Source organism: Onychostruthus taczanowskii, unplaced genomic scaffold (genome assembly GCF_017590055.1).
Source record: "Onychostruthus taczanowskii isolate IOZ18803 unplaced genomic scaffold, ASM1759005v1 scaffold8, whole genome shotgun sequence".
Classification (NCBI taxonomy): Eukaryota; Metazoa; Chordata; class Aves; order Passeriformes; family Passeridae; genus Onychostruthus; species Onychostruthus taczanowskii.
Window position 1 is genome coordinate 6,737,279 of NW_024505892.1, and position 23,522 is coordinate 6,760,800.

General features: G+C 37.4%; 1 protein-coding gene across 8 annotated transcripts in view; it reads right to left on the bottom strand.

Annotated features, from left to right (window-relative positions):
* Window positions 1-23,522, bottom strand: part of PTPRK (protein tyrosine phosphatase receptor type K) — a 380,562-nt gene that overhangs the window by 169,794 nt on the left and 187,246 nt on the right. For all 8 annotated transcript variants that reach the window (XM_041423851.1, XM_041423846.1, XM_041423844.1 and 5 more), the window contains exon 6: window positions 22,836-23,010. In XM_041423851.1, coding sequence (XP_041279785.1) covers window positions 22,836-23,010 — 175 coding nt within the window. The remainder of the gene's footprint in view (window positions 1-22,835; window positions 23,011-23,522) is intronic.

The window sequence follows — 23,522 nt, forward strand, 5'->3', positions numbered from 1 at the left end:
CTTCTAGCTACTGTTTTAGCTTTGAGCACCCAATATATAAAGTTTGTGTCGTAGATACGACAAAGTCTGCGAGCTCATGCAGCTAAAATGTATTTAATTTAGGTGACGCGGCAGTTAGTGACCACCTAAAGTGCTGAAATAGGAATTATTTCAGCAGCGAAAACTGCTAACTTCTGCATAGTGATGTTATATCCTATGCATCACTGTGGCATTTTATTCACCTTGATTTGAAACACCACCACATTCATTTTATTATCTTCCTTTAAAATAAAGGAACAGTGTGCAGCTTTAGCACTGTCAGCAGAAAGTGTAAACAAGGTTAAGAACATGCCCAGTTCATATGTAACAAAAGTCTTTCTAAAAATTGGAATATGTCATCTCTCGAAACAATTTATGATCAGGACACATGCCTAGTTTTTGAATTATAGTAGGCTATGTTACTATGGGAATCAATTAGAAGATTATGACACATTTTATCAAAAAGACTGCATTGTGTGAAGACACAGATCAACACACTCCTAGAGGAAAAATGAATAAATGTAAGAAAAAGAGGTGCCTGTAATGAGAAGACATTCAAATTTTAAATAGGAAAAAAAAAAATCAGTCAGCATAAATGACTCAGTTGTAGAAATGTCTCCAGCAAAGACTTGATTACAATGACTTCATTATCCACATGTATCAGCAATGCCCTCGAAATCTCAATGTTGAGATTACTGTTGGAAAGAAATATTTTATCTGCTTCATTGTCAGGAACCAGCAGGTTGGAACAAAATTTAATACCTTCTTCAAAATTGGTGCTTCCCAAGAAAGAATTACTCTCAACTCTACAAGGCTTTACAATTTGACAATACTGCGATTGCATGCACATCCACATGCTGTCGATGACGAGAAGGAATAAAAGGAGAGATTACAGAAAGAATGCCTGAAGAAAAACAAAATATTGAGACTCCAAAATTTTCTTTTACATGGAGATACAACATGTGATGGGAGAATATTTATTTTCTAAGTACTTGGATTATTTTAATTTTTATTTAATTTTAAGTCTGAACTGGTCCTGTTGAGATTGTGAAGATTTTTGCATTATTTTTATATCTGTGGATGCTGTAGTCATGTTCACACACTCAGTTTACTGCCTAAACAACCCAAATATAGAAACTTTCTGACAGACAAAAGTTACAGTGACATATTTATAATCAAACTCAAAAAATTCAACACCTGCAACAAAACCAGAGCGTTTCAATAGAATTCAGTGAAGCAAAAATAAATCAATAAATAGATAAAAATAAAAAGAGGGGGGAAAAAAACTAACACAGATTTATACCTCACTAGCTCTACCTATCTATAAAACTTGAAAGCTAAAAAAATTCACCCAGACAGCACTCCTGCCTGTCCTGGAATTCTCCTGTACACATTATTTTGGAAGTCGCATGCCAGTACTACCACAAATTTTTATCACCAGCTCTCCTGCATGCCTTTTAAATGGCAGAGAAAAAACATGTCATGTGCTGTTGGGACAGCAGCATCATGAGACAGGATTCAAAACTGGATTATGCTCCATAAATGCAATGAGCTGTACATGTCCTTGTACCAGAAGGGTACTGAAGTCTAAATTACCTGGAGATGAGAGGAATAGCTGATGTGGCTTTGGCTTCCAAGCATTTATAGTTGTATTTAATAGCAGTTACAGAAACTTAAGCATGTAAGAGATGAGATTGATTTTACTGTAACCATTAACTCAAATCATGGGTTAAATAATTGATGCACAGAAGTGGGGAAAGGGAGTGGGAGAGGGTGAGGGAGAAGGAAAGGGAAAGGAAGAGGGAAAGGGAAAGAGAAAGGGAAATGGAATGGGAGAGGGAAAGGTCACACACTTATTATTAAGGCAAGACCTTACAAATGCACAGGGGGAAGTGATGAATTCCCCTTCAGACTTGTAAGGCATTCTGCAAAGTTCTTTCTCAGGTATCCCATTTCACTTATGGTAAAAGCTTTCTATCAGCACTTGAATACTACCTTAAAGGAAGGTAATATAAGGGTTACACGTTAAGGATTATGTAGAGAGATTTTGTGTGCGCTCAGCCTATGCAAATCTACAGGGAGAAATGACAGAATTCATCACCACTTTTGAGCAAACTTATTTTTGAGGGGCTGTTTTCTTGCTCAAATCCCTCTCTTTCTATTCATAATCTTTTCTAAGACACATATAGATGTTCCCACCAGCAATGTCTTCACATTTCTTATTACAGCATGCCCAAATATTTCTTGCCAAAAATGCCAGAAGGCAGCCCACTGGAATGACAGAGAAGGGGACTAATTTTAGGAGGCACTGAGACACATCCCTCAATCTATGCAATGAAGCAACAGAAACCAAAATTGTTTTTACATCACAGTTTTACCTCACAGATGTGAAATACACATCATCTAATGTGTACCTCAGAGGGCAGCCCTACTCCTCTGCTTCCCACCATCAGTGTTGCTTGCAGTGTCACTCCTCTACACTACATTCACAGAAGTTTAGGTTTAAAACCTATCTTGCAGGGCTGTACATGGAAGTTCCCTGCTTTCCTAGGTCCCTGCAGCAACTTCCAGTTGCTTTCAGACAAAAGCCAGTGTCAGCAGAGAAACAGAAACACAAGTTCAGCTTCTTGAGAGAGAGGAAAAGGGAAGTCAAGGATTGAGACTACCTTTTCAGAAGGTGCTGGTTACTACATCTGCTTTACATTGAAAGCCAGCCTCAGAAAGGGGCGGGGGGATAGATGTGGCCAAAAGTAACCATCATCCTTATCACAGCCCCTGGACAGATGTTAAGAAATACCTGTGAAATGAGGGTAACAAAGCAGCTGCCATCCATCCCATTGCCAAATGGATGCTGAGTGTGATGAAAAGTCTGAAAGAAATTTCTAGAAAAATGAATCAGAACAGAAAACCCCACCAGTTCTTCATGCTAATAATATCTTTTTAAGATATTATGATTTTATATGAGTTGATGAAAGCCTGTTATCTTTGTTTTATTGCAAAAAAGGTTCAAAGTATCAATATTAATCTGGAATAGAAAATCCCTGAGTACAGTAAAAGAGTCTAAATTTTGTAACTTATTTGAATTCACACAAACATTTAGTTTAAAAAAAACTTTTTTTTTGTTCTCTTATTTTAACCATTCTAAACTATCTTATGAATTTTTTGATGAGCAAATTCAACAGTAATACACAGCTTCTTATTCTGCTATTGCATGTTTTAATTCTTGAATATGATACTAAACAACATCTACTTAAGCTGGGCTGGCACACTGAAAGTTCTAGAACCAGACTTGTGTATTCACAAAAGAAAGGCAAACAAAATCAACAACTCTACAGAAATAATAAGAGAAGAAATTATTAGGGTAGAAATTGTACAGTACAGCTTTTCTCTCCAAATACAAGATCTACTGGTAATAATATAGTTTATAATAATATGCACCATTGTGGAAATAATATGCACCATTGTGGAAATCTTCAAAGATTGCACAAGTAACCCATGTTGTTTATTACACTTAGATGACTTACGCATAACGGGCATAAGTTTTGTTGAAGGCTGGGTTTTTGTTGGTTCTGCATGTTGAACCAAGAACCAAAGAGCACATTACAGAAGATTTGGAGACACAAAAAAATCAGTTGTCACCATATTACCAGTTAAACAGACAGTAGTAATACCTTAAAGTAGCCCTTACATTTTATATAAATGTTGGTAACAAAAGCATGCCATCATGGGGAAAAAAACTTGTGCAATTTTACCAGCAAGCTCTGTTGGCCTCAGTACTTAAAGCTGGGAAAGCTTTTCCAGAAATTTTAAATACTGTTTTTGATGAAGACAAGGAAAGTCATGATTCTTCCAGCTGATTCGGAAGTTCTTCCTGAAACTATTAATGTGAGGAGTGTTCTTTGAAGAATTTGTTTGCTTTAATTGACTGCAAGAGCCAGGAAACTTCTCTCACTGGACTTGCTATTCTATCCCTCTGATAAATGTGAGTTTGGGGCATAAAAAAAACAGTTTTGTCAACTCAGTCAGAGGAATGGTGAAGCTGCCCCACTGAACTCAATTTAGGCTTCTGCCTCTCAATACACATCATCTTGCCTGCTCTCAAGAAAGCCTTCATCAACTATTCACCTTCCTGCCCAACCTGTAATGGGAAAGGCAAGCTGGACTCACAGAAATGTTCATAATAGATGCATATAACTTTTTTCTAAGCATAAGATACCACAACACAGCATTTTAACATTGAAAAAAATCCCCTAAACCTTCTCCTTTTCATTTAACAGTGTTTTTCTTTCCAAAATTCACTGGAGTTTTACTCTAAGAAGTTCTTCATCACAGTACTGAGAAGCCCACGGTCAGCAAGATTTGTATCTCTAAGTTCTTCCCACTTGGCACAGCCTCTCTTCCCAACTTCTGAGGTACATTCTCAGGGTGAAAATCCTTCTCCTTAGTACCTACATTGAGCCAGTAAAAATTCAGGGGCAAGGCAATCCTGAGCATGAAGTCGATTCTGACTTTTTTCCAGTGCTCATATAATCCCTTTCTCAGGGCCACACAAGTACAGGAAACCTATTTTATAGTTAACTTTGATTACTCATGCACACATATTTTATACCTTCCTAAGTGCAGTGACTTAGAAATGAAAAACATAATAACTCCATATATACCCAAAAAAACTCTTTCTCATTTGGAAGGAAATGGGCTAGAGAGGCTGAGGTTGGGGTTGCATTTCTTTATGGTGAGGAAAGGGTGTGTGTGTGTATGTGGAAAAAAAAAGAAAGATGAGAAGGTTAAGATAAAAAGTTCCTCCAAATTCAGAAAATAGTTGCAAGAAAAAACATTTACATTAGCATTTCCAAAATGGTGTTTTGATTTTTCAGCCTGGTTGCATGTGAGGCACTAGATAACAAAAAGGGGCATTCAGAATATAATTCAGGAATATAGAGAAAATGCTTAATCTCTCAGCATAAGGACATTCCACATCCATTCCACTTGTCTGACTGGAGTCAGAATTTGTGTAGAGCTTTTCCATTTCCAAAGACAGCACCTTAACCTAAAGGTTCAGAGATTCCCAGAGGAGTCTCTACAACCCTCCTTTTGAGGCTGAACCATTTCTTTAAACATTCACGAAGTCATATGTCTACCTACAATGCCAGTAAGAAAATATGGGGTTTTAGTGATGGCTCCAATTAAAGCAGCAATAGCCTTATCTGCTGTGCTACATAGCTGCAGGTATTTTTTGAATAGTCACATCCAGCTTTTCTTGTTTTCCTTAAAATACTGCAGAATTAAGAAATAAAACGGCAAATAAAGTCAAAGCTGATAAATACAAAGCAGTGCATTGAGCCCTGTGAATCCCTTATGGAGTCTAAATCGGTATAATCAGACAGGAATAATATTTCTGTTGGGAATTTCAAGACCACGTCACTTCAATTCAGACAAAAAGATAGGATATCAGTGACTATTAGGAACAGAACACAAAGAAAGCATAAGATCTTGTGTGACTGGGTAAACTCATAATGTTCTCTCTAAAATAAATTATATAGGTTTGGTCTTCCTATCTCCTGCCAGATGAGCTAGAAGAGAAGACACAGAAAAGGTCGAACAGAAGTTATTGGAGACCTTGGACCACTTCCTGTGTGGAGACATTTAATCAATCTGTAACACTCAACATGAAAGAATCATGATTGAAGGAATACATGCTAGATGTTTATGAAATGGCAAGTGGCATGAAATGGATTAATATGGAATGACTTGCTGTTTCTTGGAGTGTAAATACTCGTCAGCTTCAGAGGGAAGTACATATTTCCATTAATAACTGGAACGAACTGTGGGAACTCATTGCTCCCAACTAAGCAAAAGCACAAGTCCAGAAATTATTTGACAAATTTGTAGCAGGTTTGTCATGGATATTACACACATGATTCATTGATATAGTCTCTGGCTTGATAAATCTTAAGCTATAGATTGCTAGATGCTCAGTGATATATGGAGTGCCTCTCTCATTCTTACATCTCTCCCTCAGCCTATACATTAAAGTAAGAAGATTTTGGCCCAGCAGCAATGCTTTCTGAAGTCACTATCGTGCTCTCTAGAAGTAAAAAAAAGCCCAGAAACTGCTGCTACTGTCAAGCTACTCATTGAATATTGGATAATATTGGAAATAACCCATAGGCTTCAGTCCATGTAATCTATATAGATGATTGTCCTCTGCATAGAGCTACTAATGATTCAACTATCCTCTTCTTTCGGAGTCTGTATGGTCACATTTCAATCACATTTAATTATAAATTATCAAGGTTTCCTTCTTTTTTTTTTTTTTTTTTTTTTTTTTTTTTTGTGATGCCTGAATGGAGAGTTCTAGGTTTTAAAACAAAAGCTACTTTGTACAGCCAAAGCAGTATAAGCTAACCTACTGAAAACAGATTGTCTGTTGATTTACATCCCTGAATGGTTAACATAATATAGATGCAGTAAGAAGACCACAATTATGTTGTCACTCCATTAAGTCATTCCACACACATCTTATGAAGTTTTTTTTTCATATCCCATCATTGCTTTAATGTGTGGGGAAAATGATCAGCAAAGGTAAACAAAGTCAGCAAGTAAAATAGCTTGTTTGAACTCCCTCAATTCTTCTCATTGCAGGCCAATCCACAAGAAATACTAGGGCTTACAACTGTTAAAATACCTTAAAAGAAGATAAAACTACCACTTTTCTACACAGCCTCTCCTGCCAAAGCAAAATGTTTTGCCCTGCTGTCTGCCTTTGTTTCACAAGTAGTTAGAATATGTACCTGTACTTCCCCCACAGGTAAGTATTCTAACTCTGTGCTGTTTATATTTTTTTCTTGGCCTGATTAGTCTATAATTTCTTTCTCTTCAAAAAAAATGGGCAATGGAAGCAGGTCAGTAGCATTGCTGAAGCTCAAAGTACCCTTTAAAAGCACTAAAGAGACCAAAACATTCTCCCTTTGATATGTTGCCTAATTTTTCTCAAGTTATTTAATGAAGCGTTTCTCTTCATGCCCCATTTACACCATATAATAATCAAAGCTTAAAAAGCCACAAAACACCTGTTATTCCAGCTATGAGTCCTCATGGCACTTTTCTCACCCAAGTTCATAATCTTTTGCTATTCAGTATACTATTTTTGCCTTTGTATTGTTTTTTCTATGAACACCTTACATTGCCCTCTGGTTGCCTCACTCCTTTTAAAAGTCCTTTTGAGAAACTTTAATTACTTCTAATATTGCAATCAGTCACTTTGTCTTCAGTGGAAGAATATTTTTAAATTTAGATTCAACAAAACCTTTAACAATAATACATTTTGCCTCTGCTTTTTTTCTTTGGGTGAAAATTTCAAATACTTTTCAGAGCAGCACAGTGATGTGTGCATAACTGTCTATCTTATTATTCATTTAATATTGCTGATAAAACAACTGCAACGATATGTTTGCTTTTCCACGCTTTAATTACACCTATACAAATCATAATAGCTCATTTCATTAGTATATTGTTGAAAAGCCCCTCAAAGTATTATTGTATTTATTTTTAAATGGCCTAATTAGCATTGTGAAATTAAACTAAATGTCCAATTCAAGAGAAATATTTTATTTATCTTTCTTTTCCTTTTTATTTACCTTTCCTTTTTTTTTTCTGGTTGATTTCTTCCTCTTCCATAGCAAGTCCAGCTGTTTTTTCCCGTAACAAGCCAAAGATGAGGTTTACTGCAGGTTTTTCTATTCAGGACTATTACATTAAGGCCTATCGTTCTGGTATCTGGTTATCTCTTCAGCTATGACAAGATAATGTGGGCTTGAGGGAACATGCTTGTATCTCCTGTCAGCCCCTTTCTGTTATATCAACTCCTCTAAAGGCATGTTCATACAAAGAAGCTGCTACCAAAGAAAACCCCCAAGACAACACAGTTTATCTCAGGAACCATTCCACGCCACAATTCCCTGTGGGCACAAAGATTTTTGCAGCACAGCGTAATCCACCTGCAAAGCAGGCTGAGAACGCAGTTTAACGTTATATCTAAGCCAACTCAAAATGACCACATAATTGTGGGGAGTGAACCACCACCTCTTCTCTGGTCTTTCCATCTTTTCCAGACCAGTGGTTCTACTACTTGTAAATTAGTCTGACACAAAAACACCCACTTCTTTCAACAGAGTCAGGGTTTTTTTAAATTCAGCTCACTGGAGAGAGGGCCAAGCATGCTTCTGAGGTAGAGGAAATAGCAAGTCACGGGAAATAGGAGAGAGAAAAGAGAGGTAGGACCATGCGTTTTGTTGCCTCTGCTGTAACATCAGATGCTGTTGCACATAAACAGACATTGCCCATACCAACATATATATCTTTAAGGAAGGGTCCAACAAATAAACAAATAAATAATTGGTGTATGAATCTGGTCATGAGGCACAGAATCAGTCAAAAACAGGGCATGCAAGACATTCCTTCACAGACTAGGAAGCTTCAATAAATTATGGCAATATGGAGATATATTTTTTAGAAACGAGGTTGAAACCAGACCAAATGGTGAGTGACAGGTTTCAGCTCTTTACTCGGGAAGGCTTCCTCTGTAACATTTTGCTATGAGTCAAAACAGGATTCTTGTCATTGAAGAATTGCTTCAATTATTCCCACTCAATTAATTAAAATTCCAGAATCTTGAGAAATTTTTAATTCACCACAGGAATACTGTGCATTCTTCTATGCAGGTGATAAATCCCAGCAAATTTCAACAAGGAAACCTCAGGTGCTAAACCCCTGAAAGTCATCTGAGCTGGAAGAGCAGGAAGGGCAAGGACACTGAACTGACACCCCCAGGAAACAGACTGTAGGTACCTGGTCCATTAATTTTTGTTAATTGCCTGAGAGCTCAACTTAGTATCATTTGCTTCCACTTGGCATCTGCTTAGTCAGTTGGCCAGAAGGCTGTCTTCTTACTGAAATATAGTTCATCTTAATTATCAGAAGTCCTAATGATGCAAATGTCTTAGGGGATAGTCTCCTTAATAAGGTGACTGTTTGCATGTTCTGTTTGGCACACACATTCCCCTGCTTGTCCCCTCTATTTTTTATAACATAAGCAATAGCACCTGTAAAAAACATTCCATTTCAGAGCAAGAATGCTGTCCTCTGTTCATGACACGTTTCTAAAAAATTCTTTGTTCCAGCCTGGAAGAACTGACACACCACTAAATCCCTGCTTTAGGGTTTGTTTTGGTAAAGGGAAGCAAAATCTGGACAAAACAGAACATTAATTAGAGCACTCTTATCTGTCTGCAACTCCAGAAAGTTGCTTGGTCAACTTCGTGAAACCATCACTTGATTTGGCCTGAATGAAAAGCCAGCCTGTGTTCCCTCTATCAGTTCTTTAACCTGTTATAATATTATTCAAAGAAGAGGTTAAAGCTGTTCCTGGAACAATTGAAAGCAAAAAAAATGAGGATCATTGTGTTTCTAATTGTGAAAATGTCACTGATAATGACAGTAATTTGGAGGGGAAAGAAGTGTCACTAGGGCACAGTTCTTTGTGTTGCATAGTCCACATACCTAGTTAGAGGTCAAGTAGATATTGGAGGAGTTCCCAGGAAAAATAAAACTAATTAAATATTTCTTTAGGCAGCCATGTTGAAAGAAAAATGCAAGAAGAAGGTCAAACAGATTCCTAAAATGGCATTAGGAGACAGCTGAAGATAAAGAACTTGAGCAACAAAAAGTGAAAATTAAAAGGTGGAGGCAGCTTCCCACATAACACAAAGACAAGAAGAGAAGTCTGTAAGCCTAAACTCAAAATATATCTTAAACATGTCTGCAGCCAGCCAGAATACAGACACAGTACAATTTTTTTCTTGAAGTGTCCAATTATATTAGCTTTAAAAAACCCTTTGGAAAAGGAGTTATTCTTTCTAGTAAAACAGACTGTTTTATCACCTTTCGATTACCTCATTGTCATTTATTGGCACATTCTACCTGACAGCATTTTCTCTGCTCCACTGATAGAAGTAGCAACCAACACGCAGGGCACAGAAGATGGCAGACTTAAATCACATTGCAGAAAGTCCAGAGGTGCAAAATAGAGGGAAAAAAACCCAAACCAGAGAGGGCATTGGCAAAAGTGAGGACTGCAGCATGCTATATTTGTGAGAACTTGCAGATGTCTTCTCTTCAGCACACTAATGTGGCCTAGTACCATGCTGCATACATTCAAAGTGTGCCTCAGTATCAAATATTAAAAGAACAAAGGAAAACAAGAAACTACCCTGCAACTGAAAGTATCCAGCTGCTAAAATGAAGCTGTGCTTCATACACTGCCAAACAGCTGCTCCTTTCTATCTCCAATAAAAAGGAAGGGGAAAATATTGCTGTGGCTGGTGATGCAGCCCATAGATCACAAGCTTGATCACACTAAATGTATCTTGTTTTTCTGGGACATGCAAGTCATCAGTCCAAGAGAAGCAGAAAGTTGAAGAATAAATCATTAGTCAAGACATTTCCAACTGCTGTCAACACAATTCAAAGTCAGAGTAAAGTTCAAAGCAAGCATTAAAAGTCATGAGGCTTCAATCTCAATTTTTAAGCCTAAGAGAAACATCCAGTTTATCCCTATCTCCCTTCAAAAGCAGTAGCCTTTATATCTCCAGTTGTTAAAAAACACAACTTACATTACCATGAGAATGTCAATATAAGAATAAAGCTGAGACTTTCACACAAACTCAGAACTGCTACTTCAAGTAAAAAAGTAAATCAGAAAAAAAAAATTTTTAGACTTAATCCTGATTGGATTGTGAAATAGATCAGGTAAACAATACAATATACTATTCTTGATTTTCTCAGGAAATGAGTAAGCTGGTTTATTAACATTAAATAGCTTTACTAAAACACATATGGCACTGATGCTTTGTAGTATTCTACCTTGTGTCCACAAACAGGTAAAGTTCCATATGGCTTACAGGATCTATGACCAGATAGGCACAAGGAGCAAAAAGCTAATATAAATATTGAAGAAATTTAATAAAAGATTAATCTAGATTCCACAAACTATAAAATCCTTGGTACATTCAAGTAAAGTTCAAATTCATTTACCTTATAATCCATTTATTTATGGAAAATTCCAGACAAGAACTCTAAATTGAGCAAAGTATTTTTCCTGGCATTTATTTATTCAAATAAACCAATTCACACAAAGTTAGGACAATCATTATTAATAAAATTAGAACTCATTGAAAATTATCTCTGCTTTATAAGCCTTGAACTAACACTATGCAATGTCTACACCTTTCAGACCACATTGATTAGGGAGTGTGTTCAGAGAAGGGCAACCTGGCTCATGAAAGGTCAAGAAAACATGTCTTATAAGGATCAGCTGACGGAGCTGGGTTTGTTTAGTCTGGAGAAGAGGGAGCTCACAGGAGACCTCATCACTCTCTACAACTCCCTGAAAGGAGTTTGCAGTGAGGTGGGGACTGATCTCTCCTGCTGTGCCTGCAGTTAGAGAACCAGAGGAAATAACCTTAAGGTGAGATAGGGGAGATTCATATTAGATAGCAGAAAAAAGTTTTTTCACTGTTCAGATGGTCAGGCATTAGAACAGGTGGCCTGGGAAGGAGGTGGAGTCACAATCCATGGAGGTGTTTAAAAGGTGTCTGGATCTGGCACTGGGTGACGGTTTGGGGGTTACAGTGGTAGTGGTGAGTTGATGGTTGACTTGGTGGTCTTAAAGGTCTCTTCCAACCTCGAAAATCCTATCATTTTGTGATATTTTGTACTTACATCCTCCTTTCTTGAAGGAAAAATGTAACATTAACTTGACTGTTGAGAGGCTTTTCCCTACCACCCCTACTATCATTCTTATTAGTCTGTAAGGTTTCTAATTTAAGTAAAATCTAAGCAACTTTTAATTCCTAAAAAGATGCTCTCACTTTTTCCTAACACTGTTCACTGAGTTTTGTCTCTGTTTAGTTCCCAAATCCATCAACAGAAATTTTCTCATTTGTTTAATAGTAAAGAATTCAGAAAAGTGAAAAATTTCACTTGTTATCACATACAGACATCAACTGGGATGGTGCACTCAAAGTGTTTGGCAGTGAAAGACTTGCCAAAAGGCTAAGAAAATGGACAAAAAATAACTACATGAGGTCCTGGAAACAAAGAAGTGTAAAAAGAAATAAAATAAAAACCACCAAAAAATTAGGGAAGAGATGAAAATTCAAATATCAGTCCTAATGCAACAGTGTCATCCTTCCTCATGGAGGAGGTAGGACACAGACTCTGCCATTAGCACTGTGAACATACCTGAGGAACAGGGGAGAGAAACACATTCATTTTTCTTGTAACACTCCTTAAATGTTCTCCAAGACATGCCTGTTAGCAGCTCCATATCAATCTCACTGACAAGCTCTCTAGTAAACCGGCACATCCAAATTCAACACTGCATCTCAGCAGGAAGAAATCTATCTTTCTGCAAGTAGCTAAGCTTCCCTCTTCTTCAGGAGAGGCAGATATATTTCTCACCACTTTCTATATAATTCTGAAATACTCCAGCAGTCAACACTGTAGAAACATCCTGAAATATGAATTATTAAACAGACAAATATTTAAAACTCTTTAGGAAAGGAAAAAAACTTCTATCCAAACTACTCTGTGCAAACTTTTTGTAATCTCTTTAAAATTATCTTCAAATAACTCCCCAGCCAAGATGATGAAAGGTCACTGGCACATTGCAAAGCATATTTTTATGAGATAAATTCCATTATAATTGCAACAACTTTTCCAGCGACAATTTAGACATAGAATCAAATTATCCATTTCATTTTCATTTACACCTCATGGGCTAGATCATTTATCATGTTTCATGATAATGATCAGAGGGCACATAGAAAATGATTTCTGGAGGTAACAAATTACCTATCGTATTAGCACAGCTTACAAGATCCTGTCAACAGGTACCACACATAAATAAGAGGTAATTAAATTCACCATGTGCAGGAGTGTTTGATATGCTGCTTGCTTTCCTAGAAGCTGGCAAAGAATCTAGGTTACTAAATTCAACATTCCAAATTAGCTGCTTAAGTACAATAGTTTAGCTCTTCATAACACATCAGGAATCATTATGCCACTAGAACACCAACAGGTAGACAGCATGCAGTGAGCTTAAGATCTGGAGACAAATCTCTCATCATCAGGTATTATTGCTTCTTGCCACTGAATCATCCATCATGTCTCTGAGACAGCTTGGAATGATAGCACCAGACCCTCACAGTACTGCTCCTTGAACTCTGTCTCATCCATCTTTTGCATCATTCCCCATTTGCAGCGAAGTATCATCTCCTTGCTGCAAAACTGAGTGTGAACCTGTAATGCCTTTAACCTGCAGTGCCACTCTAATAGTAATTGATTTCTTTTTATTGAAGAGACTGTGCTCACTGTGTCTACGTACAGCTGCTGAGGATGAGAGATGGTCAGAATGGTGCAATGCAAGCACCTATGATTTTAGCAGTATGACCTGTTTTCAAGGAAATAGTTATATTTTCATTGCTGGCTATTTTATAATGTGTGTACATTTACCAATATATAAAATTGGTATAGGAACATATATGCAGTTTGTTTTCCTGCAGTTCAACTACAATTTAATAGCAAGATTCACCCAAATGCAGCTGAAAATAAATGTCGGTGTGGCTTCATTTTGTATTTTTGTTAAGTGATTCAGCATTAGAACACTGTTGGATTTTTAAATGCATACTAAAGCACACAGGTGCACCTGCATTAAAAAAGCAACTTAAATTAACTCTACATTGATCATGGCGAGAATTCACTAGCATGATGACTTGTGTACCATAAACCACCCAAGACTAAGCGTTTTAATTCAGCTTCGTCTGAATGCTGTTATAAAAGTTTAATAAATCAAAATGATCAAAATGCCCCCAGTGGCAGGTTGGGATTCAGTTTCCAATTCAAATTCCCTTTAATATATGGCTTCTCTGACATCCTGCATTTTCTGCCATCTATGTTGAATTCCAAATGCGCTCCTTTTCATCATTACCATGCATCTACTCATCGGCACCCTTTTTAACAACTCTGCACAATACAGAGATGTCAAACCTAGAGGGGTTTTCCCCTCCCCAAAACTGGAAAATGATGGCAAGTAAGGGAACTTTGTCTATACTTAAGTAAATATTTTAACCTCCATGGTAATGTCAATGGCATTTAAACTGAGAAAGACCATCCTGAGCTGCAGTATTTAAATGAAATATTTGATTTAAATAAATGTAGAGACAGACCAGATACTGGAAGGGAAATTATCCAAGTGAAATACAGCAGTGATGTGGTGGGGCAGTCTGAAGACATTTCTAATTAAGATGAGAAAAATCACTTTACTGCAAATGATCTTCATGTCACTGTACTTGGATAAAGCACATATATAAGAAACAAAGAATCCCCTTATTTCCTCCCTGAAGTGACACCTGCCAAAAGCCTTTCCCTTGCCTCTTTTTTTCCTTTGCACCGACTTCCATCAAGCCTGTAGACCAGCAAGAATCCCACTATTCAAAGTGATTACATTTTAATTTCCCAAATGCTTTATTTGATGTTTGGATTCACTTAAGTAATTTCACAGTAAGGAGGCACAGGAGAAAATGGCAGAGGGGTAGGAGAGCACCTAAACAGTGAGATCTCACTCATGCAATCACTGATGCCACATCTCTGGTATCACCTGCAGCACCATTTTGAATCGGGATGAGTGAAGCTGCATCGTGTCCTGGCGTTGCTGCATTAGGCAGTGCAGGTCATACCCAGTTTATGCTGCCTGTAAGGGGGCTGATAATACCTGGTCTGCCACAGTGGCAGGAAACCTGTGAGGAATCTTACCTAAAGCCAGCACAAGCCTGACAGCACAGAGCTAACTCTGCAACTGTGCGCCATTCGGTCAAGATCATCCCAGGCCACCACCTTTTACAGGCTCCCACTGATTTTCATTGACCCTGCAGCTGTATTTATTTTGCTGCCAAGCCATAGCAAGGTCTCCACAAGAGCTGACAAGAACAAGTAGCAGTCTGCTGCCTGGCAAGCAGGGAAGGGCCCTTTTCTGGAGATTTGCTTTGAAAGCACATTCCTGCTTGAACACTTATGTAACATGGTCAAAGAGGGCCATCAGAAAACCAGTCAGGCCTGCTACATGTTCATTCCTGGACACAAAGTAGTGTGACACCAAATGACACACAAAATAAAATGTCACACCTACTAATTAGAATGACAGAAGAAAAGCTATATGTAGTTCTAGATGTGATCAGATGCCTAGAAATGCAACTATATTGACATATAGAAAAGCAGCCCTCAGAAAAGAGCAGAAATAGCCATGCAAACGTCAATCCAGCTAATTGTCAGCATTCCTAGCCTTCCTCCTCCTCCTCCTCTTTTTTCTTTTGTTCTGATTTCCACCCAAAATCTGTGAAAAGAATATTTTCATCATGCTTCTTTCCACTGAGAAGCGAGCAGAAGACAGAAGAGCTTCCACAGAAGCTATCCCATGTGCTCTCATGCAGGCAGTATGAAGCCTAGCAGAAAATACAAGAGGAACTCGTGCTGCTTGGACTCGTGAATCAAAGTGCCACAAAGCATCAACATCCATCATGGATGTCAGGGAAAAACATACACCAGGCAATGAAAACTATAAATAGAAAATGGCCCTTGCACCAAGTAAATTAGTTAATCATTAATCTGTTCTGGTTCCTGCATGCTTATGAGTGAGAAACTAAGGCACAACACTTATGTCCAGGCTAAGATGGTATTGCCCTTCACTTAGATGACATCTGAACCACAGACCCCTGGGAAAAATTCCAAGTCAGCAAAGGATGCTTCTACATCTACTTTTCTCTGATACTCTGTCCAATCACTGGCTATTGGGGCAGGACACAGAGCTACAGGACTTGGGTTTTTGCTCTGATCCAGACCAGTCACCTTTAAGTTCAGACAACACATTAAGAAGATGTGTATCAACACTGAACATATTAAGAAGATGTGTATCAACAGTGAAATTGCTAGTTTTTGCCTAATGAGAATATTACTTTAGCCTATATCAAGCAGTACAAAATTCATGTCTTGTGAAATAAAAGCAAAACATGTGCTCTACCTTAAATGTTTCAGGTCTTCCTGAAGAACATATCAGAACTACAATAAAGCACCAGCTCACATAAGAAAAATTTCAAGAGTCAGCTGGAGATGAAATAGCTCAGGGGGATATTGCCAATGTGTATAAACACCTGAAGGGAAGGTGCAAAGAAGGCAGAGCCAGGCTCTTTTCAGTGGTGCCCAGTGACAGAACAGGAGGCCCTGGGCACCAAGAGAAATACAGGAAGGTCCCTCTGAAGAGCAGGAAACACTTTTTCTTAATGTGAGGGTGCTGGAGAACATACACAGGTTGCCCAAGGAGGCTGCAGAATATTCATCCTTGGAGACTTTCTGAAGTCATCTGGACATGATCCTGGGCACTAGGTGATTCTGCTTGAGCAGGGCAAGTTTGGTCCAGATGACCTCCAGAGGTGCCTTTCAATCTCAGCCATCCTGGGATTTTCATTTTAAATGTAAATCTGTGCAGCCAAGATTGCTCAACACAGAAAGATGGAATGAAGCCTGTGCCAAATACCTGGCATTTATGTTACCTTGCGTGAATCAGTCTCTCTGGCTTCTTTGAAAAACCCTGTCAAAACTATTTTCTTCTGCTTCTCCAGCAAAAGCAGCTTTCCTGCACTTCCTGAAGAAAATGAGCAATGCACCTATTAATTATATAAACCAGAGATAAATATTGCCTGAGCAAAGGAGCTGAGCAGAGTTACTTCCACAGAAGAGTTGCCTGAGCAGAAAGTGAAGCTGCTATTCTTTCTGATATGTAGATGAATGACGAAACTGCGACTCCTATCTGATTTAATTTATTCATTATGAACATAATGACTTTCTGAGGCATTTCATTCTTTTTATGTAAAGGAGGAAGGATTTGACTTCAGGGTGAAAGCCTCTCTTTACCTGATGTAAGGAACAGAGGATTGAAAAACAGGAAGATTCACATGTTAAACCTACTTAAAGAGGATAAGATCTTAATACAGTAGAGAAATTAAAACCAGAGACTACCACCAAAAGATCAAGTTAATTGGATCCTTGACTCTCTCATAAATGCTTATACCTAAATATACACTCAAAATATAATTTGTGTTTTATTAGCAAGGTTTAGAAAAACTTTACAAAATAATTTCCTTCTTTCCTAACTACTCCAAAGTAATTATAACATTATCATCTGCTCTTCTTGCAGGGATACAGCCATGAGAGAACTAGGCTACAACTAATGAGGAAACTTAAGAGTATAAAGTCATTTTGAAGATGAGCTGAGTGTCCAGAAGAGTACCAGTATTAATATCAATACTCCAGGAATTGCACTTGTGAACCAAGCACAACAGCCACAGGGGGCTTCTGACACAAATAAAATATTTGCATACCTCTACTGAAGTCTGCTGATGATTCAAAAGGAAACCTAGCCAAGGTAGTGATGAAAAGCCCACAGATTCCAATAACTTGGACTGCAAAATCTCTCTCCTCAATTTCCTCTCTGGACTGAAATTCAGTGAGTTCAGAAAAACACACACCAATGGTCCTCTGCCAGACTTTTCAAAGATACAGTCCAACGCCACTGACTCTTGGAGACTGAACTTCTGAACACATTATAAAGCATCTCTAATAATCTGAACTGTCTAATATTTATAATGGTGGATAATATCACTAGAGGGGAAAATTTATTTTTTTTACAAACGTCCTATTTATCAGAGAACTTAATAAAGGAGGGCAGAAATATGGGGCATTTTGTAAAATTGATATAAAAATACTCTAGTCCATTTGCAAGCAGGGAATATAAATTCAGGCTACCTGATGTATTTACTTTTTACCTGCCACCTAGTGCTCTCTTTGGCATATTTTAAGTCTGTTATTATACTGAACAAATAAACCAAGTCACAAAATTGAATACACACATCTGAAGCAAGCTTAGAAATTTCACTTATTTTTCCAGACAAAACAAGCACCAGTGAAATTTGGAAAGTGCATTTCAGTACACAGCTTTCTCAAATGGAAATATTTCAAAGCTTTCTTCTAGGAGAAAAAGAATAATGCTTCCATGAGAATTCTTGCCAGGGGCAAACTCCATCTTCACAGTGTTCTAGCATCACCAGGAACCAGCCAAATTACTAGTTTTCCTATATAAAATCCCTAAAGAGATTCAGACAAGAAAGGTAGAAAAATCACTGCCAGGCTTGCATAACAGGAACTGCTTCCAATGGCAAACTCAGCCCAATAAGGCTAACAAAGAAGAGTCAAACATAATCACAAATCCCACCAAAACTTGAAACTGATGACTTAGAAGAGAGTCTGCTTGCAATGTCAAATCAAACACAAGAAATAATTATATCCACAAACTCATACAAACAGGTCATATGCCTAGAAACAGGTCAGTTCATCAGAACTTAGGATTTTTGGAAGAACATTCAGAAGACGAAAACTCCAATACAGGAAAACTGCCTTTGCCTGCTGTTACTAGCTTGGATTTAACAGGGGCATAAAGACAATTCCATATTGAAGCTATAATTCAGGGCAGAGACCTCCCCTTGCTTTGAACCCAGCACAGAAGAGATGTTTTGGTTGGATGAGAAATGTTAAAAAAAAATAAATAAAAAAATCATGTAGTAAAACCATAAAAATTGCTGTAATTCACAGCTCAAATAAAAATTATAAACTTATCAGTAGAATCAGAACTCTCCACATTATTATTACTATTAACAAATGCGACATTTGATTCATACATTTCAAGGTTTTTATCCTTTGTTTTTTGACCTTATCTTTAATTCCAACAAACATTTTCTTCCAAATCATATGTGCAAAATCCACTACATAAGATAAAATGCACTATATTTCCTGCTGATTTTGCAGCATGTAATAGCATAATATCAAGTTTTGTACAATTATTTTTCCAGCAATGTGCAGCTACTTTGCTAAACACATGAGAATGTAACATCAGCTTCATTCCTGTCTCACAGCCACTTTTAACATGCCATGTCAACTAAGAAGTTGATCACAGCTGCTGTGTTGGACACTACCTCGTTTCTTGATGCACAAGGCAACTTCTCTAGAAAATACTGACAACTTCAGAGAAAGATTCCAGTACATTTTTAAGAGCACAGAAAATGAAGCAGTACAAGAACTGATTATGGAGGCAAAGTTCTCTACTGACTGAAGATCAGAACATTTGATACTGTAACTTGGAAAGGCTACACAGTTGTATATACCAAATACACACATGAGCCGGGGCACAGGTGATCTCTTTGGACACTTCTTTTGGGCACAATTGTAGGAGTCTACAATTGCACACTAAGCAGCAGAGACTTCGAGATTTACTTGCTCTCAAAAACAAGTAAGAAACAAGTAAAAAAGAGAGAAACCATCAGCTTCTTGCTCATTCTTATCTATCACAAATACTACAAATACTGTTCCTTCCTCACAGCATCTCCCTCAAGTTCCAGTGCAGACAACCCTGAAGACTTCAAGAAATTCCCTCCCCAGAAATTGCCAATTTACCAGGGAAAATATAAATAGACAATTAATCTGATGGACATATTCAGGAGGGTAGGTCAACAGTAATGACAACACCAAACTTCCTGTAAAAGGAAGGGGAAAGGGAAAACTCCTTCTACACGTATCCAAGAATAATAGCAGTGCCATAGAAACCATGTAAAAAAAAAAAAAAATCAATACAGTGCAGCCACTGAGATGGGAGCTGAAGACCAGCTCTATACAAAGGTGAGCCATTAAATCATTGACTGGAACTACTTTTGGTAAAATTTCATAATTTAATTACAAATCCTATCCTAGTTCAATTTTTCTTCAAAAAACTAATCAGAGTAATTGAGTTATCCCTTTCAAGGTCTTGAAATGTATACCATCCCTCCCAGGTAACTACATTTGTAATAGAGTTTAGAACTCCACTAAAAGTAATTCTTCTGCTAAAGCTCAAAATGAAATAAAGATGTTTCAACATAATGTACATTATAGAACTGGAAACTTTCATTACTAATCAAGACTAACTCATAGTTTGCTCATCAGGAAAATAGCAGATGCCTCTAGACCTGTATTATGGTATCACACTTCTGTATAGACATGGGATATATCCAAAGATATATCCATATCTTGGCCATGAATGCAAACACCAAGGTTTTGAGTTACTGTGCAACAACTCCTGTTCCTCATCCCTTGCTCTCTAATAAACAGTGTTGTCAATAAAGTTTGGCTTCTACAAACCAAAGACCCTATCGTTACTCAGAATTATCTGGAAGCAATACTAAAGCCATGACAAAGTAAATTGTGTTTCATCGTTTTTTTCCCCTCCTCTGGCTGTGAGAACACACAGATCAATACTCTTCAGTATGAGAATTCTGCAGTGAAATTTTCATTTGTTACAAACAGCAACAAAAGGGCCCCAAGCATGCCCTGTCACTTCTAGTTTAGAAGGAAACGCACTAATAAACTCTTTCCCCTGGGTCATCTTTGACAACGGGCAATACTATGCCAGCTCTTATTAAAGGCAATTCATATCAGTGGCCCAAAAATTTCCTCTAAAATTATCATCTTTTGTATCCATGTAGCAGGATGTCAGCTTTAAAGTGCCACTGAGATATAGGACCTGTCATTATGGTTAATTTTCAGCACAGTTTTAACACCAGGGTAGCTGATCCCTAAAGGTATGGGTATGCTTTTTTGGCTAACAAGATTTATTTAGCAGTTATCCAGACAAACAAGAAAATATATTACTGTATATTGCTTTTCAAATACATCAGCAAGCAATAAATCCAACTATAAAACATAAATCTTTGTTCTCTACCATGATGTCAAATAGATGAAAATGGTTTTGGAAGGTTTATCTTTTAGGGCATTTTTTAAATTTATTATTTGAACCATAAATCTGGTGTTATCTATGAAATTACCTAAGTTTTTCAGCAGGACAATATGATGCATTTTAAAAGATGGTATTATAAAATTTTATATTCTTGGGGTTGGGGTTTGGTTTTTTTTTTTTGAGACAAATTATAAATATGTGTGTATGTATATTTTAAAAAGGAAAAAAATATTAAGATTCTTGGACTTCCAATAAAAAGCACACAAAAAGTAAAATTAACCTTAAAATACAAAAACTTCTACGGCTGATATATATATATATATATATATATATATATAAATTTATTATTTGAACCATAAATCTGGTGTTATCTATGAAATTACCTAAGTTTTTCAGCAGGACAATATGATGCATTTTAAAAGATGGTATTATAAAATTTTATATTCTTGGGGTTGGGGTTTGGTTTTTTTTTTTTGAGACAAATAGTATTCTTAACACAATTTTATTGTGGTTTCATACTAGAAAAAAGTAGAAAACTTAATTTATTGGGTAAGTACATTGATTTGCCCTGCCTTTCTAACAACAATAGTCTGTTTTCATGCCTCAACAGGACTTATTTCAATTTATTAGGATGAATACCATTTGCAGTTTCCTAGAAAAAAGGTGCATCTAACAGAATAAAAAGAAACTCTTAACACGTTGTCTAAATCTTTGTATAGTCAGCAAGGCCCATTTTTATTGATGTTTTATAGCAGCCATAAAACCTGGTTGACCTCAATCAACCGGCCTCCCAGGGAAAATACCTCTGCCAGCAAATAGCAGACAAAAAATAGGTCAGGGCATTTCCTACACAGCTTTAATTTCTACAAGCTGAGGACAAACTTGCTTGCCCTGTCCCCATTCCCGATGCAGTGTCTGACTACAAGGTGCCAAACTGAGCAAACATCCCGATGCTCCACCAAGGAACCGAGCAGGAGCCCAAAGGTGTTGGACCACTGCACCTACCTGGCCAAAACAGCCCCTCCACCAGGCCAAAACAGCCCCTCCACCAGGCAGCAGCCCCAAAAAACACAGATTTTGTACCTCTTCTTTTTTCCCAGTTAAAAAACTGTAAACCTCATCACAGCTAAGAATGAAACAGGAAGTTTTGGAGGTAACATAATTAGGTAAGAAGCGGTTCAATAGCTTATTCCAGGCCACAGAGCACACAATTTTGGAAGTGAAAACTGAACTTCTATGTTCAATCACATCCTCTGCAAATCAAGATTACATGTATCCAGAGCAAAAAATGCAAAAAATAAAAAAACTCCAACTTGATCACACCACAAACAAGCTATGATTGCACACCAGTAGGCTTTGAATTAATTTCAACAAAAAATGTATTTCAAGGGGGGAAAGCAAGTTTTCTTTTCTTTCCATTTACTTCTGTATTGGAAATCATCACAGAACATCTCCACAGTGCTCCCAGTAGTCCTTGGGTAGGTGAAAGTTTACAACTCTTTTAGTCTACCTGTCTCCCAGGTAACAGACCAATGTATTATTTGCTCGACTACCAGTGTGCTCAAGGCAACAGATTTTTAAAAGGGAATGGTAACTAGGTATAGGTGGAAGCTGATTTGCACCTTAAGTTCAACAAATAGCATTCCCAGAAAAGCATGCAGGGACATTCCATACACTGTGGGATCAAGGTTTCACACAGGTGCATTCCATGGAAAGCAATTTTAAGAAGCTTTGCAAGCCAGTCTTTCATCTTATGTGAGTTTCACAGGGCTACATTTGTGTGATCATTTTAGATCAAGGCATACGTAGGCTAAATAAAAAGTGCAAGCAGAAAACACTGGTATTAAAAGCATTTAACTGGATAAAAGGAAAATAAATAAAACTTTACCTCGAACAATAAGTTGAGCAAAGTTTGAGACTCCAGAACCTCTCTCTGACTGAGTTACACAGCGATATAAATCCTGGTCGGTTTTTGTCACCTCTTGCAACTTAAAGGTAGCTGCAAATCTTCTGTGATTGATATTTTTAGTCTGAGCAACTGGAATATCTTCCCCATTTCTTCTCTGAAAATAAGAGTAACCAAGGCAGAGTTAACTCAAAAGATATAAAAGACATTTATCATTATCATCATACAAAGAAGACACAAAAACCAAAACCTCAACCGAAATGCACTCAGACCATGCTACCATGTATTTCTATGGTAGAAGAGCTCAGTACTGAGGTCCCATCAAGAAACAAACAGCACTCAATATCATTTCAAAATCAAGTTAGCAGTGAAAAGTACCATCAGGATTTTTCACTGGCACAAAACCACAACCATGACATACTGAACTGCAACTGCCTTAGAGCTGGAATCATCCTAGGACAGCCCAGCAGTAGCAGTTGTACTCCTAAGAAAATTCATTCAACTTTAAGGAGATTTACAACACATACACTGGGTGTATTGTAAGATATATTTAAACAAACCCGGCATTGAGGGATTTCAAAGGTCTGCAACAGCTCTTTTTTCACCAACGAACCAATGTTTCCTTTTTAATGCTACCTTTTATCTGTCCAAGTTCAATACCTTCTAAAA